Below are 13,139 nucleotides of genomic sequence, written 5' to 3' on the forward strand. Positions count from 1 at the left end.
GGATTTTCCACTGATGGTCTATACAAGGAGCCAGACATCCTGGTTTGGTTCCAGTGATCCCTCCCCTGCAGATATAAATGACTTAGGGGCTCTAAGTCAGAAGGGCACTGAGGAGTCTGGCTGAAATCTCACGTGTATGCAGCTGGTTGCTACTTGACAGTGGAGTTGATTCAGAGAAAGCATCTCAGGGCTTTGCTGTCCACTGTCCATGAGCCATGGTTTGGCTAAGTCTGCTTTTAAATTAGCCCTGTGGGACATACTCCTGCGTGTGACTGCAGAGATTTCCTCTGGTGTCACTTATACAATAGCTACATGACCATAAGGATAAGGACTAGGCATGGAAAATGCTATGCTCAAAAAGGGGGACATCTCTAGCAACAACTGAACAAAGTTTCCATTATGGGGAAAAAAACAAAACAAAACAAAACAAAACAAACAAACAAAAAAAAACAAAACCACAAACCCAGATTTGCGTGATAATCTCTACCTTCTTTTTAAGAGAACAAAAGATACTGCTCTAAATATACTGGTAGCTATAAGAAAATGCAGCCCTTGATATCTCCTGCCCTGGGAAAACTCCTGTGCACTGTCCTCGAATCCCTGAGGATTTATAGAGGGTCCACATTGGCATGAACTGCAATTTAATGGGCATAACTTAGATATCCTACACCCAGTCGCTGCTGTGGTATAACACCTGACTGATGGTCAGCAGAGTAAAAAGAGATTTTGGAGGTAGGGGACAAATCTGAGCAGCAGCTCAGGAGCTTCAGACCCCACATCTGTGAGTTGGATGAATAAAGAATAAGCATGAGGAGGAAGAATGGCTCAAATGTCCTCACAAGTGACAGCAACATTAACAACCAGAGATTTTATCTTTTCAAGATGACAGAACAACAGTTGTAAGGCGAAGTAACAAAAAATAACCTTTAATGAGGGTCCACAAAGGTCCTGCAGGAGCAGCACAGCCTAGACATAAGGATGTGGACACTTCTCCTCTTGCAATACCCCAAAAATGACAAAATTTCAGAAGAAAACCTTTCAAAGAAGCCTTATTACTGCCCTCAGTTACATCTGCAGACCTCTGTTTCTGCCAAGGAGGTAAGTGAGATTAAAGCCTGAACTAGGAATTGCAGGTTGCTGAGAAACATTGATGGTGCAAATCAGAGCTTGCCAGATTCACAGGTAGAAAATGCAACACTGAATGAAGTTACATTCAGTTGCATTCAAATGCAACACTCAATGAAGCTACTCTCTGGGTTGGACCAGGCTGCAATGATGAAGTAGACAGAGAATCCTCAATGCCAGCACTGCCATTGCTTTCAACAGCAGACTCACCCTTCAGATAGACTGAAGGAGATGTGATAATATTAGACCAGTTCATTCACTAAGCAGCATTCAGAGAAACAGAAGGGCAGAGGGTAAGACAAATACAGCCATGGTCCAGCTCTTCTCTACAGCTGCAGTGAAACCATCCCAACAGATGAGAAAACTCCCTAATTTTTCACTTTGTTTCAGTGATACTTTCTATTAGATTAGACAGTAAGAAGTGGCTAACCGTGGATGTCCGGAGCCATTATTTCATGTGAATAATCTTCACTCTTCATGAACAGTAAGAGCTCCTCTCCTGGTTCAATATCTGTCACCACTCTGTAGAATATCTGCAAAAAAATAAAAAAGAAAGAAATGTGACTACTACAACGGGCAGAGAGGCACAAACCACTGCTGGTGAGTATTAAAGGCTTCAAATGGTGTGGCCAGATCCTGCCTCGATGGGTGCTGGCTGCCATTTGCTGGAAAGCTGCTGACTTTGACTGTATCAGGTCTGCACCTTCCAGCCCAAAAGTCATTGGTGCTTTGGGCTCTGTGAGGATAAAAAGGGCAATTGCTTCAACAGCCCCTGCTGCAAAATGAGCTGTGTGATGACTACAAATAACACCAGCAATTTGCATGCTCAGTTATACAAAACCCACGTACAAAGCAGCCATGAAATGCATCCCTGAGTGATCCACTCCTGTTGCACTGGGAGAAGTTCTTAAGAAGATGTTGCTCATTACGCCATAAGCATCCAACACCCCATTTCCATCATCTATGTAGTCCAGAAAGCAGCCAAAGCTGCTGGTGGTGACCCCAGCTGGTGCCACCTGGCCCCCTGTACAGGTGACATCAAGCTCTAGGCTCTGGGAAGAAGCCCATCAGGGAAGCAGGAGGCTGTGGTGTGAGTGAAAGAGCCATGGTGCCTCAGGTCCATGCACCCAGAACAAGCACAAGCCAGCACCGCAAGGCTCTGCCGAAAGGAAATTCCCAAAATCCATCTGGCTGCTTTCTGTCTCAGCAAAAAAGCTCTACAAAGGAGCTCAAATAAATATTAGTAACTTCCTCAGGCCTTGTTAAACAGAAACACATGACAGCTCCATTTCCTATGCTAAAAAATGATGCCTTTGCATTTTCTCTGACTAATGTGTTTTTAAAGGTTCTGCTCTCAAACCCTTAACTCTCAATACTCATTTCAGTGCATCGAGAGAAAGGCAGAAAATCATCTCCAGTGTTTAAAGTCAAGCAGATGCATTTGTTCCAAAGTAGGTACGGGTACCTAGAGATGCACAGGTATTTTCCTTGCCCATGAACCATCACCCGCGGGGTGGCCCCGGCAGCTGAGCTCATACCGGTGTCCTCCAGGAGGTGGCCGTATAGCCTAAACATTTCTTCCTCCACAAGCAGCCTTTGCCTGCTGATAGAGACCAAGTACCTAAAAATATGAAGCATTTCCTTGGATTTGTTTTATTTTCTTCGCCTTGCCCAAAAACCATTCTGGAGGCAGCGTGCAAGGAGTGGTGGTGAAAGCTGCTGGGTCCCACCACCCTAGTGCTCACTCTTCTTCAAGTGCCAGAAGCGCTGGCAAACCACATCAGGCATGAGGTACCCATGGCACAAGCCCCTGCATGCGGCCAGTTCTCCTCATAAAAGCCAGGAGAAGTTCTTAATGGGCAGCCTGACCTACCCAGGCTCCACCTCCCTCCTCTTCCATACTGTCTTGATCGAACCATCGTCTGGGTCTGCTTGGGTTTGCCATTTTCACCCTTTGTCAAGGGGATTTCAAACTCCACCAAGTATTTTGGGGGGTGTGAGGGGCCAAGAGAGCTGTGGCAGGGTCTCACGCATGTCTCTTCGTGCAGCTGGCCGAACGCCTGGCACCACAATCCCCTCCGAAGCCGACGCTGCCATAGGTGCTGAAGGACACGGGGCTGCTGCGTGGGCTTCGGCGTGCTGGGGCTGCAGCTCATCTGATCAAAGGCCAAAACACATTTAAGTGAAGCCAGCTTTTAACTCCCACAAATAAATCTGATGTCAGTGCTGCATCCAGTGAAAATTTGCTTTAAGCGATGCTTGTTTTTCCTTTTATTAAGATAAATGTATTGAAAAATGGGGTTTTTATTCCAGAAGTATTATGGCCTCCACACATCTGAAAGGGAAGCTGCAGTCCCATCTGTGGAAGATAAGCCTGGCTGCTGGCTGGCTTTGGGTGGAAATAATACACGTATGGCATTGCATGCTGATGGGAGACACGTCTACACACCTCTCTGCTGCAACAGCACCCACATGCTGCTTGGGGTGGAAGCAGGATCAGGCCCACCCTAGAGCCAGGTGGGGCCTCCACCATCTCAGAGGGACCATGCCAAAGCTCCTGCTCTGCTCAGGACAGCTCTGCCTAGGACTTGCCTCCGTGCTCCCAGATTTTGTCTCAGCCAGGTAAACTCAGCTGTTCTTCTGAGGTCAGCAGTGTATCCACACCAAGGAGTGAACAAAAACCACAGCAAAGCCTTCTCCAGTGTTTTTCCCATCTGTCAAAAGTGTTTTGATAGAAGAACCTTTTCACCTCCCATCACAAAGTGAGGACACACAGGCTGTACATGGGCATAAAGAGGATCTTGTTCATAAAGTGCAGTGCTGAGGTGCATCACTTCTCTTTGGGAAGCCCCAGCACAATGCAGCATCTTTCTTGCAGCTGTGGGACAAATCTCTTACAAACCAAGATGTAAACTCTGCAGCCAACTCTCCTCTTTGCGTGGTGTTTGCAAACATCAGATGATTAACCTACCCATCAGAAATTACTCCTGCAAGGAGGTGAGATGGAGTATCCTGAAAAACCCCATGTTTCAGGTTGAGTGATGTTCCTATATTTTGCACCTCAGAACTAAGGATCCTCCAAAACAAGGTCCAAGTGCCAGATTTCCAGCTCTGGCATTCTGATATTATTATTGCAATTATTATTTAATAACAATAACAACGATATTTTAACTTTAATTATTATTATCTTCTTTTTAAATTTCTGTATGTACAGAAAAAACCCACCTCCACTAACAGTTTATATACCAGATTGCATTCCAGCGAGGATCTCAAATAAAACATATTGAACGTTAAACCAAAATTATCATGCAGATAAATTTAACCTGATTTTAATAGCTGTCCTCATCACTTCACATTAAAAGCTTTTTTCTCACACTTGCAAAGTAAAACCTCCTGGGTTTTTCTCCTGTCTGAGAAAAAGTGAGAAGGTAGATGTTGACATGAACCCCATTGCCCAAGATTTTAGGCAGCAGCAGCCTAGTGAGGGCAGACAGTGTGGGGGTCCTGTAACCCCCAGGAATGAAAGTTCATTAATTTTAGCCCCCAGCCCCACAGGTTCCCTCCTGGCTGCTCTTGCTTTACAACAGCAACATCTACTTCTAGGAAATGATAACAAAGAATAACTTATTTTTCAATGGCAAAGCTTGAAGATTTCTTGGACGCAGTCCTGACTCTGCTCTAATTAATGAATGGCTTTAATTTTCTATCACCTTATCACCTCTTCAGCCTACCAAGCCCTTTTTGTGACCTGACTTTTTCAGGTTAGCTTGCACTTGCAAATTCTGCCTGGAGAAGTATAGAAAGAGCTGCTGCACGGTAGAGGAACTACCAAGAGGGAAAAAAAATAAAAGCAAAGTCCAGATGCGCATTTCACATGCCCTGGGATCAGCGGTGTGTGACTGCAGTTTATATAGGAAGAGCAAAATCGGATCCAGATCTGGAAACACTTTCAAAGTTCAGGGGGTCTGAGGTGGGGAGAAGTTGGGGGAGGCCTAACTCATCAGTCCTCTGCGCCTGCCTACACCGCAGGTCATATATTTGTGCTACTGAGCAGAAATAAAAGCTCCCAAACTGCAAAGCCATAAAGGGAAAGGGGAGGGAAGAAAAAAAAAGGAACACACACAATTTGCTTTTAAATGGATGAATAAGGCCTCATTGTTATGAATCCCAGTTTACTTTTCCTGGTCAGGCACTTGAAATTTTATTTATGCTTAATAGACTGCATTTGGCATGTGTAAAGATGACAGAAGTGTGAATTATGAACGACCTTCAACCTCTTCAGGAAGTTGTAATAATTGAAATACTGGCGGGACCGCATGCCCCGCTAGCGGGGGCCGGGGCCGGGCTCTTGGCTGCTGCCCGTGCCCTTTGAAGTGCCCCGTCTGAACCCCCACGCTCCCACCCAGTGTGTCCCGAGCCCAGGGCTGAACCAAGGGGTGTTGGTTTGGGTGGAAAAAGTGACGCTTCAGGCGCTGAGCACGCGAAGGCACCGTTTGCCACAAAGAGGACTTGTGTTCTGCTGCATCCAACTCTTCCCTTTGTTCCTGTGTCTACAAGAGCTTCAGAAAACACTGAGCATCCCCCAGTGCTGCCTGGGAAATTAAGGCTTTAGAGCAGGCGAGAAATGATGCTCAGAGTCTGTGATATTTGTACTTTAACCTTCCAGACGATGTAATGAACTTAGAGCTAGCGTCACAGGAAGGCAACGAGTGGCTTTCTCCTGCACCACACTGGTGCAAGTGGGAGGACAGAGCAGAGGATCCACTCTGCATGGGATGATGGGAAGATACAGAAGACCCCAAAGGTGAGAGCCCACCAGCACTCACAGAGCCCTGTGCTGCTGCTCCTTCATCAACAGCCAGCACCCAATGCGATCCCAGCCTCCACCAGAAGGCATGGGCACAGTTACCCCAAGCAAGGCACCAGCCCCGGCTCTCAGCCACCTTTGGGATGCACCAGAGGGGAGCATGCCCCAAGCTGGGGCTGAAAAGCGAGGGCCCGGAGAGGTGAGGTGCACACTGCCAACTGGCATCTGCCTCCGCGCCGCTTTGGAGCAACAGTGGAACTTGCTTGAAAAGCAAAACAAATTAAAAGTCCAAAACTAATAACAAGCATTATGTCCAAGGAGCTCAATCAAAATCAGGATTTATGCCCACCAGAAAAAAATGAGGACAAACGGATACAAAACCTCACAATGAGCTGTAATTAAGCACTTGAAGGGAAAAGGAGAAAGAAAAGGGTCCAACCAGCAAAGCTTCACTTTTAGCCCCGGTGATGAACAACTTCTGCAGCTGGAGAACTGTGTGATGAAACCCGAGCCAGGTTCTTCCTGTCATACTCAGGCAAATGATAAATTGAAACTAACTGGAGTTTTTTTCAAGGTCTAATGCAGAGGAGTCCTTCCCAAGCGCTGTCTCGGGCCCAAAGAAAACTTCATCAGAAATCCACAGGCGAAACTCAGCAGGCGCCTGCGCGCGAGGGGCTGTAGGGGCACGGGTGGGAGCCCAGCACGGAGAAGACGACCCTCCCCTCCACTCTGTCGAGATGCTGGGGGAGCATTGCGTCGCCTTGGCACCAGCACTGCGAGCCCTTTCCTTCCTCATTTCCAAAATGCCCCAAAACTGCCAGAGCAGATCAAGCAGGAAGAGCTGGAGTGAGAATACTCTTCTGAAATGGCACCAGCAATCCCCATTTTTCCATGGTCTGAGGTAAAAGATGTCTTCTGCTCCCCTGAGGTGAGGAGGGGGTTGAAGGATGTCCCTCCACAGGGCAACCTCTCCAGCATCTCAGGGGCTGCTTGACACCTCCCCTGTGATACACATGCCTTCTTCCACCACCAGCAAATTTTAGCCTCTGTGAAAGCCCTGGGTCCAGGTAAGGGGCTGCCCCATCCAGCTGAGTTTCTCCAGCCCTGCAAAACCTCTCAGGGTTCACTGACTACTGACACCAGACCACAACTTCTGTCTGTCCATCCATTCTCCCGAGGTGACCTTCCCATGCAGTTGTCTTCTATTATCCCACCTTTGTTCAGGAACCACATGAAGTGCCAAGTGATTTGCAGCCTTGCCCTGGCTCCGTGGCCATCTATAATCCCCTGTACTCCTTCTGGCAAGTACACAGGTAGGATTTGAGAGCTCTCATCACAAAAAGGTATTTTTGCTTAGAGAACACGTGCCTTACTACATCCATTAAACACGAACCATCAATAAAAAGCTTATCGCTTTGCAGAAATAGCAACAATTAGTCGCCATTTTTGGCTCTAGACAATTTCTTTTAGGTCACATCAGGACAGGCCAACGCCGAGAGCAGTAACACCACCAGCGCATTAAGCTCCAGATAACACCAGAGGATGTTAACAACCAGGCAGGAGTTTCACCCACAGCCTCAGCTCCAGCTGCAGTAAGTGGAAAATCACCACCTCTGAGCTCCTCGTTCCACCAGCCCCACGCTAACACGACCCCACTCTGCTGGAGACAGATTTGCAGTGGAAGCTGGATTAAGTTTTATTTGCCTAATAAACTAATAACCCATAAGAAGAATCGTGGCAGAATAGGGCCCAGTCTGAGCCCAGAGTGCGTGTGCCCTCCTGACCCGCAAAAGCCAAAACCTTAATTTCACTCCCCGACAAGAAAGCCTCAAAAACTCTTCCTTAAGCACACGGCTTTTGCAGGTGGCTGCGCGTCTGGGGCTGCCAGCTCTGCTTCTGCCTGCCGCCGAGCTGGGGCACTGGCAGTAAAACATGAAATGTGAAGCTGTGCCTGCAGATTAAAAAAGTTTGTAAAACACGTAATATGTGATCAGGTCTGGTGAAACCTACAGCAGTGGGTTTGCTCCTGTAAGTTTATATTGCTGACGTTGGGCATGTTGTTATGAATGTAATACCACTGGTTTTTCTCCCCTTGCAGTGGTATAAACTTGAGTAGAAGGAAACGAAACACACCATGCACAAAAAGAACCCCCCAAAAAACTATTTCAGCACACGCAGCAACTGAAAACCTCAATAAGCTCATCTTGAGCCACTTTTGAGTTTTCCATGGAAAAACCAAAGGGAATCTTCAGGTGACCTGGGAGCTCAGAGCATTTTCACAGCATTATGGGGCTCTATTACCACCAGAGCTCTGCAAGCAATAAGCAGGATAAAAACAATATTCAGGAGTTTTAACTTCAACTGCCACCAACTACATTCCATAAAAGAAAAAAGATTAAAATTAAAAAGATATATTTCATATCCTGCAGGCAACCATGATCCCAGGCTGAAAATGTGCCTGGAACATGTGCCAATCCCTGACACTGCTGTAGGTTTCACCAGACCTGATCACATATTACGTGTTTTACAAACTTTTTTAATCTATAGTCACTGCTGTGTTTGCAACTATCCTTTTATTAATGTATATATTTTTAATTATTATTTTTTTTTCTGGGATGACAGTGCTGCCAGAAAGCCAAATTTGGCTAATCATTCTGAAGTCATTAAAAACTTGAACTAATAGATGTTTAATGATAACAGAGGGGAGTCATCCAAGTTGGCAGAAACTGGTATTGATTCCTAGCTGACTTTGAGCTGAAAAAAATGCATTCCAGGGCACTAACAGTGACAAGACTCTCTGCAGCTCCACAACTACTGTAGTCTCTTTGGGGAAAGGAAAAAAATGGGAATGCCTCGTTTGTGGAATTTTATTATTCATATATGTCTTGAATTACACACGTTCAGGTTAGATTGAGTATGACAGGAGATAATAGGAAGACAGCAAAGAGAAATTCTAAATCAATCTTGTCTGAAATTAAAAAAAAAAAAAATGCAGCTTTTAAACTCTACTCCACCTCCAATCAAATGAAACATGAGTTGCATCCAGTATGCATGTTTTGACTGCATCCCACCATTATCGAGCTGTTCATCTCAGCAAAGCTCACTTATACATGCATAAGAAAGAGCCCAGGCCTTTTGTAAAGTTGATCCTAAGTGATGAAACCTAACCTCAACCGTGAGCCGGGGGCTGGTATGTCTCTGAAAAAACCCTGATAGAGAAAACAACAAAAAAATGTTTTTCTTTCCCTCTTTTTGTTAAATACAGAAGGTAGAGCTTAACAGAGCAACTAGATTACACATCGCCCTGAGATTCAGCTAAATCCTGCCTCAAGCAGTCTGGGAATCATACCTGTCTGTCAGTCAAGCTTGAATTTAGTAGCATAAACTTGTGGGTAGCATGAGGCTGGGAGCACTGGCAGATCTTTTACCTTTTCAGGTACAGCCCAATGTTTGCTTGTGAATTTTACAGCTGAGTTGAATCAATTAGAGGTGAACAATTAGTGCTGATCGAGTGTCTGTGCCTCGGGAGTGAGCAGTGTCTCCCACAGCAGGGATGCTCCCCATGCACTGAGGGCTGTTGAGGTGCTTCTTATTCCTTGGGGTACCGGGGGGGAACTGGGTGCCCCCCTATCCCTGCACCCAGCACTGACTGTGGTTCCTCCTGTCCCAGCTGGGTTCCATTGCCTCTACCCTCGAGCTCCACCTGCAACCACCGCTACCCCTCCTCAGGCTTCACTTCTCCTCCCCTCTCCCTTTATTTTTCTTTGTTTTAACTCTTTTTTTCCTTTTTTTTTTTTTCCCCTTTTTTTTTTCCCTTTTTTTTTTTTCCCCTTTTTTTTTTTTCTAGGAGCGAGAGAGGCAGAGTGCCCCAAAGGCAGCCCCACGCTGTCTATACCCAGGCACACATGCACTCTCAGTCCTGACTTGCGTTTGTCACTCCTTGTACATGCACACGTTTGGCCATGTAATGTCCATTCCCCAGTTTGCCTTCCTATTATATTTTATATTACCTCTGGTGAGCTTGTGCCAGAAGAAAGCAGAAGGAGGAGCTGTTAGAAAGCCTTTTTCGCTTTAAGATTTGAAAGCACATTTTTAGCATTAACTTTTTAGGCTCTGGTCATAAAACGCTGGAGTACGCGTACAGTTTTGTGGGCAAATGTGCAGCGTTTCCAGAGGGCCAAATGAACAACAATCTCTTGCTGACAGCGCCCAGCTCACAACACGCTACTTGAAAGACAACCAATTCTTAATTTGCAAATCTCAGCAACAATAAGCTATAAAAATATGGAATTATGAACAGCACGATACTGTGCAAAATAAATAAGTCTCCAGTGAATGGAAGAAATTATTGGCAGCGGTACAGCCACCATTTCCAAATGTCAGAAATATAAACACTGAAAAAAGGGAAAGTTAAAAGCGTCATAACTTTCCTTCCCAAAACATCAAAATGCGAGCGCACGTCTGCGTCGCAGAGGTAAATCCTGACTTTTCTGCCGAGCTTGTGTTTTCAGTTCCAGATCACCAATGCCGATGCAAAGACAGTGAGTTGCTTGGACCAATGCACATGATTCCCCTCCCAATCTCTCCTACCTATGCCAACTCTTATTAAACACAAAATATCCGAATTTGCTGTTTCAATTAATCTCTACTGTTTCCTTTTTGTATCTCTGTTTCATAAACTCTCTGCACTAAGAGAATTTATCAGTTTTCATTGCAAAGCGTATTTCAATTTGGAAAATGTATTTTGCATTTACTAATAAACTTCATGGTTTCTTTAGTTAAACCAGCTGCTGTGTAAAAAAAAACCTGCATCTCAGCCGGCTGGCTTATTCTGCATTACGTGTGCTCAGGGCTGAATTGTAAAAGTTGACAGTTAAAAACAATCCTCTGTCACAGTTTCTGAAAAAGTTACTTAAACCACTTTTAATCGACTGTGTCGCATGAGCAAAATACATAATGCTGTCCTGGAAATAGCAGGCTTGTCTCACATTCACTTCCTATACATAAGGAATTTGATTAGAAAGAATTTCTAATTGAAGCTTTGTGTCTGGTTGTGATTCTTCTTTCAATGCTGTCAAGGCAATTAAATCAGCTAAAGATAATCTTTAACATTCACCTGATGCAGTTAATTAAGTGGTGAAAAATGAAACGCTGATTACATGAATCAAAAATGTTAAATGAATCCTGTGTTGCAGGTAGCAAAGTTCAAAACGGAAACAAGTATTCACAATCAGTTGTTGCTTTGGTATTTTGGATAGTTTACTTTAAAGAAGTATAGCTTTCTTAACTTAACTTTGCCCATTAAAATATTTCAGAACGACCCGCAGACTAAAGCGAGCCTTGATTTAAGAAACACCTAATAACTCATCAGCATAATTGAAAACAAAATGCTTCACTGCGCCCTTCCTCTGCCTATCTCAGCCTTTTTTCCAACCACCTAAGGATAAAGAACATTTCAGCCTGACAAAGTGTGGATTTAAGTGCAATAAATGAAAAGAAAAAGAATACTACTGAAGACGCTGGTTCAACACACAAGTATTATGAGTTTCAGCAAAGTGTATTGGAAGGCATAATAATATCCATGCACGTGTGCATTCAAATCCAAAGCCCTATCCACACAACTGCATCAGGAACATTATCAGTTTTGTGTCTTTCCTCCCCAGTTTCCATTATTTTCACATTACAGATTCTGATCAACTCAAGGGTTTAACGTAGCAATCCAAGTGGGCTGGAAGAGGAGCTAGAAAATGCTGCTATTTCAAAATCAGCAAATACTAGCTTTGTATTCCTGAGAAAGCAGTCCCAAATTTTATCAGGTATTAAGATTTAAAAAGAAAAAAGAAATCTTATTTACAAATAGAACACCACCATGGAAAAATGGAAAATTAACATTATCTGTAGCTCATAATCAAAATAATTATATCCTGCATTTCACATCTGTGCCTTGTCTTGTGCCACAACAGCAAACAGGCCAAAATCTGTTGTGAATTGCTGTTATTTTTTTTTCCCATTGACACCTTAAAGTTCCTCAAAAAAATAAGTCCAGAAAGTGAACACCACATACCTGATCACTTATCTGACATGCAACGAGGTTGTGCTGATTGTAGCATCCAGCAAACTTGATATATTTGAGCCAGTTTCCTACATCTGGTTGACTGGCATCTATGCAGAACTTCACATTGCAAAACTCATCCAAGATCTAAAAGGAAGAATATGAAAAAGTAAATCTTTCTGTTGCTGCCTGGGCAAAGTAATCATAAAGGTAAGTCACAGGTTTCCAGATAAACAAATGGATAATGATAATAATAATATCAATAATAATAATATAGGTATGGCTATTCAGAAATACACTTCTTTTGTGAGATTTTTTTTTTAAGGAACGATGAGAATACATACATAATAATAAAAGGAAAATAAATGTACTGAAAAATGTCTTGGCAAACGTTTACTTGTAATCAAGTTGTTGTCTAATTACTGCTGAGAAACACTGTTTATTTAAGAGGGACCTGATTTTCTACACATTCATCAGTGACTATGTTTGAAATTATGATTTTAATGAAATATGATTCAGTCAGGGAATATAACAAATAGTATTAAAATAGGTGGTGTTTACTTCATTTTTGAGGTTTTTGTTTTGTTTCAGGAGTTAGGTGGTTTGCAGCCTCCACTTAGTCTTTTTGTATTTGTTGCTCTGAACTAAACTTTATTTGCTAGGCAGTTATTTATCTTGTTTTAATATTACGCTTCCCAAGCAGCCCTTCTGTGCAACACTTAAATCGCTCCCCTTAATTGAAGCAAATTATAGAACTCTCTATGCCAAACTGAAGAAAATAAATGAAAACCAATGTAAACACTCATGCAAAACATGGCAGTATTCAATACATACCAATAAATGGTTCCAATTATGCAGACAACAAACAAATATAATGAGAATGCTTGTGGACAAGCTAAAGAGGATGTTCTATTCTAGTATTATGACAAATTACTAAATATTACATATGACTGAATATTGTTATTTATTTGCAAGCTTTACCACCGGCCTATCCTGAACTTTCCACAGCATCCCACTTTGCTCACTGCTACATTTGTAAGTTCGCCTTGGCACCGGCAGCAAACCACCCGATTTTATGAGAAAAAAAAAAAAAGGAAAAAAAAAAAGGCAACTTAAAACACACGCCCCAAACAAAAAGCAAAGGGACAGGCAGGT

The 13,139-nt window shown here is 43.6% G+C and overlaps 1 protein-coding gene across 4 annotated transcripts in view; it reads right to left on the minus strand.

Moving 5' to 3' along the window:
- Positions 1 to 12,125, minus strand: part of MECOM (MDS1 and EVI1 complex locus) — a 47,013-nt gene extending 34,888 nt beyond the window's left edge. For 3 of the 4 annotated variants that reach the window (XM_008944196.1, XM_008944195.1, XM_008944194.1), the window contains exons 1-2: positions 11,997 to 12,125; positions 1,556 to 1,658 (exon numbers count right to left, since the gene is read on the minus strand). In XM_008944196.1, the coding sequence (XP_008942444.1) occupies positions 1,556 to 1,604 (49 nt within the window). In that variant the 5' untranslated portion in view covers positions 1,605 to 1,658; positions 11,997 to 12,125. Of the gene's footprint in view, positions 1 to 1,555; positions 1,659 to 11,996 lie in introns of those variants that run through there. The other variant, XM_008944193.1, reaches the window with a different exon arrangement.
- Between the last annotated feature and the right edge of the window lie 1,014 nt (positions 12,126 to 13,139).

The sequence above is a fragment of the Merops nubicus genome, unplaced genomic scaffold, assembly GCF_000691845.1.
Source record: "Merops nubicus isolate BGI_N331 unplaced genomic scaffold, ASM69184v1 scaffold1847, whole genome shotgun sequence".
In the NCBI taxonomy this organism is placed as follows: domain Eukaryota; kingdom Metazoa; phylum Chordata; class Aves; order Coraciiformes; family Meropidae; genus Merops; species Merops nubicus.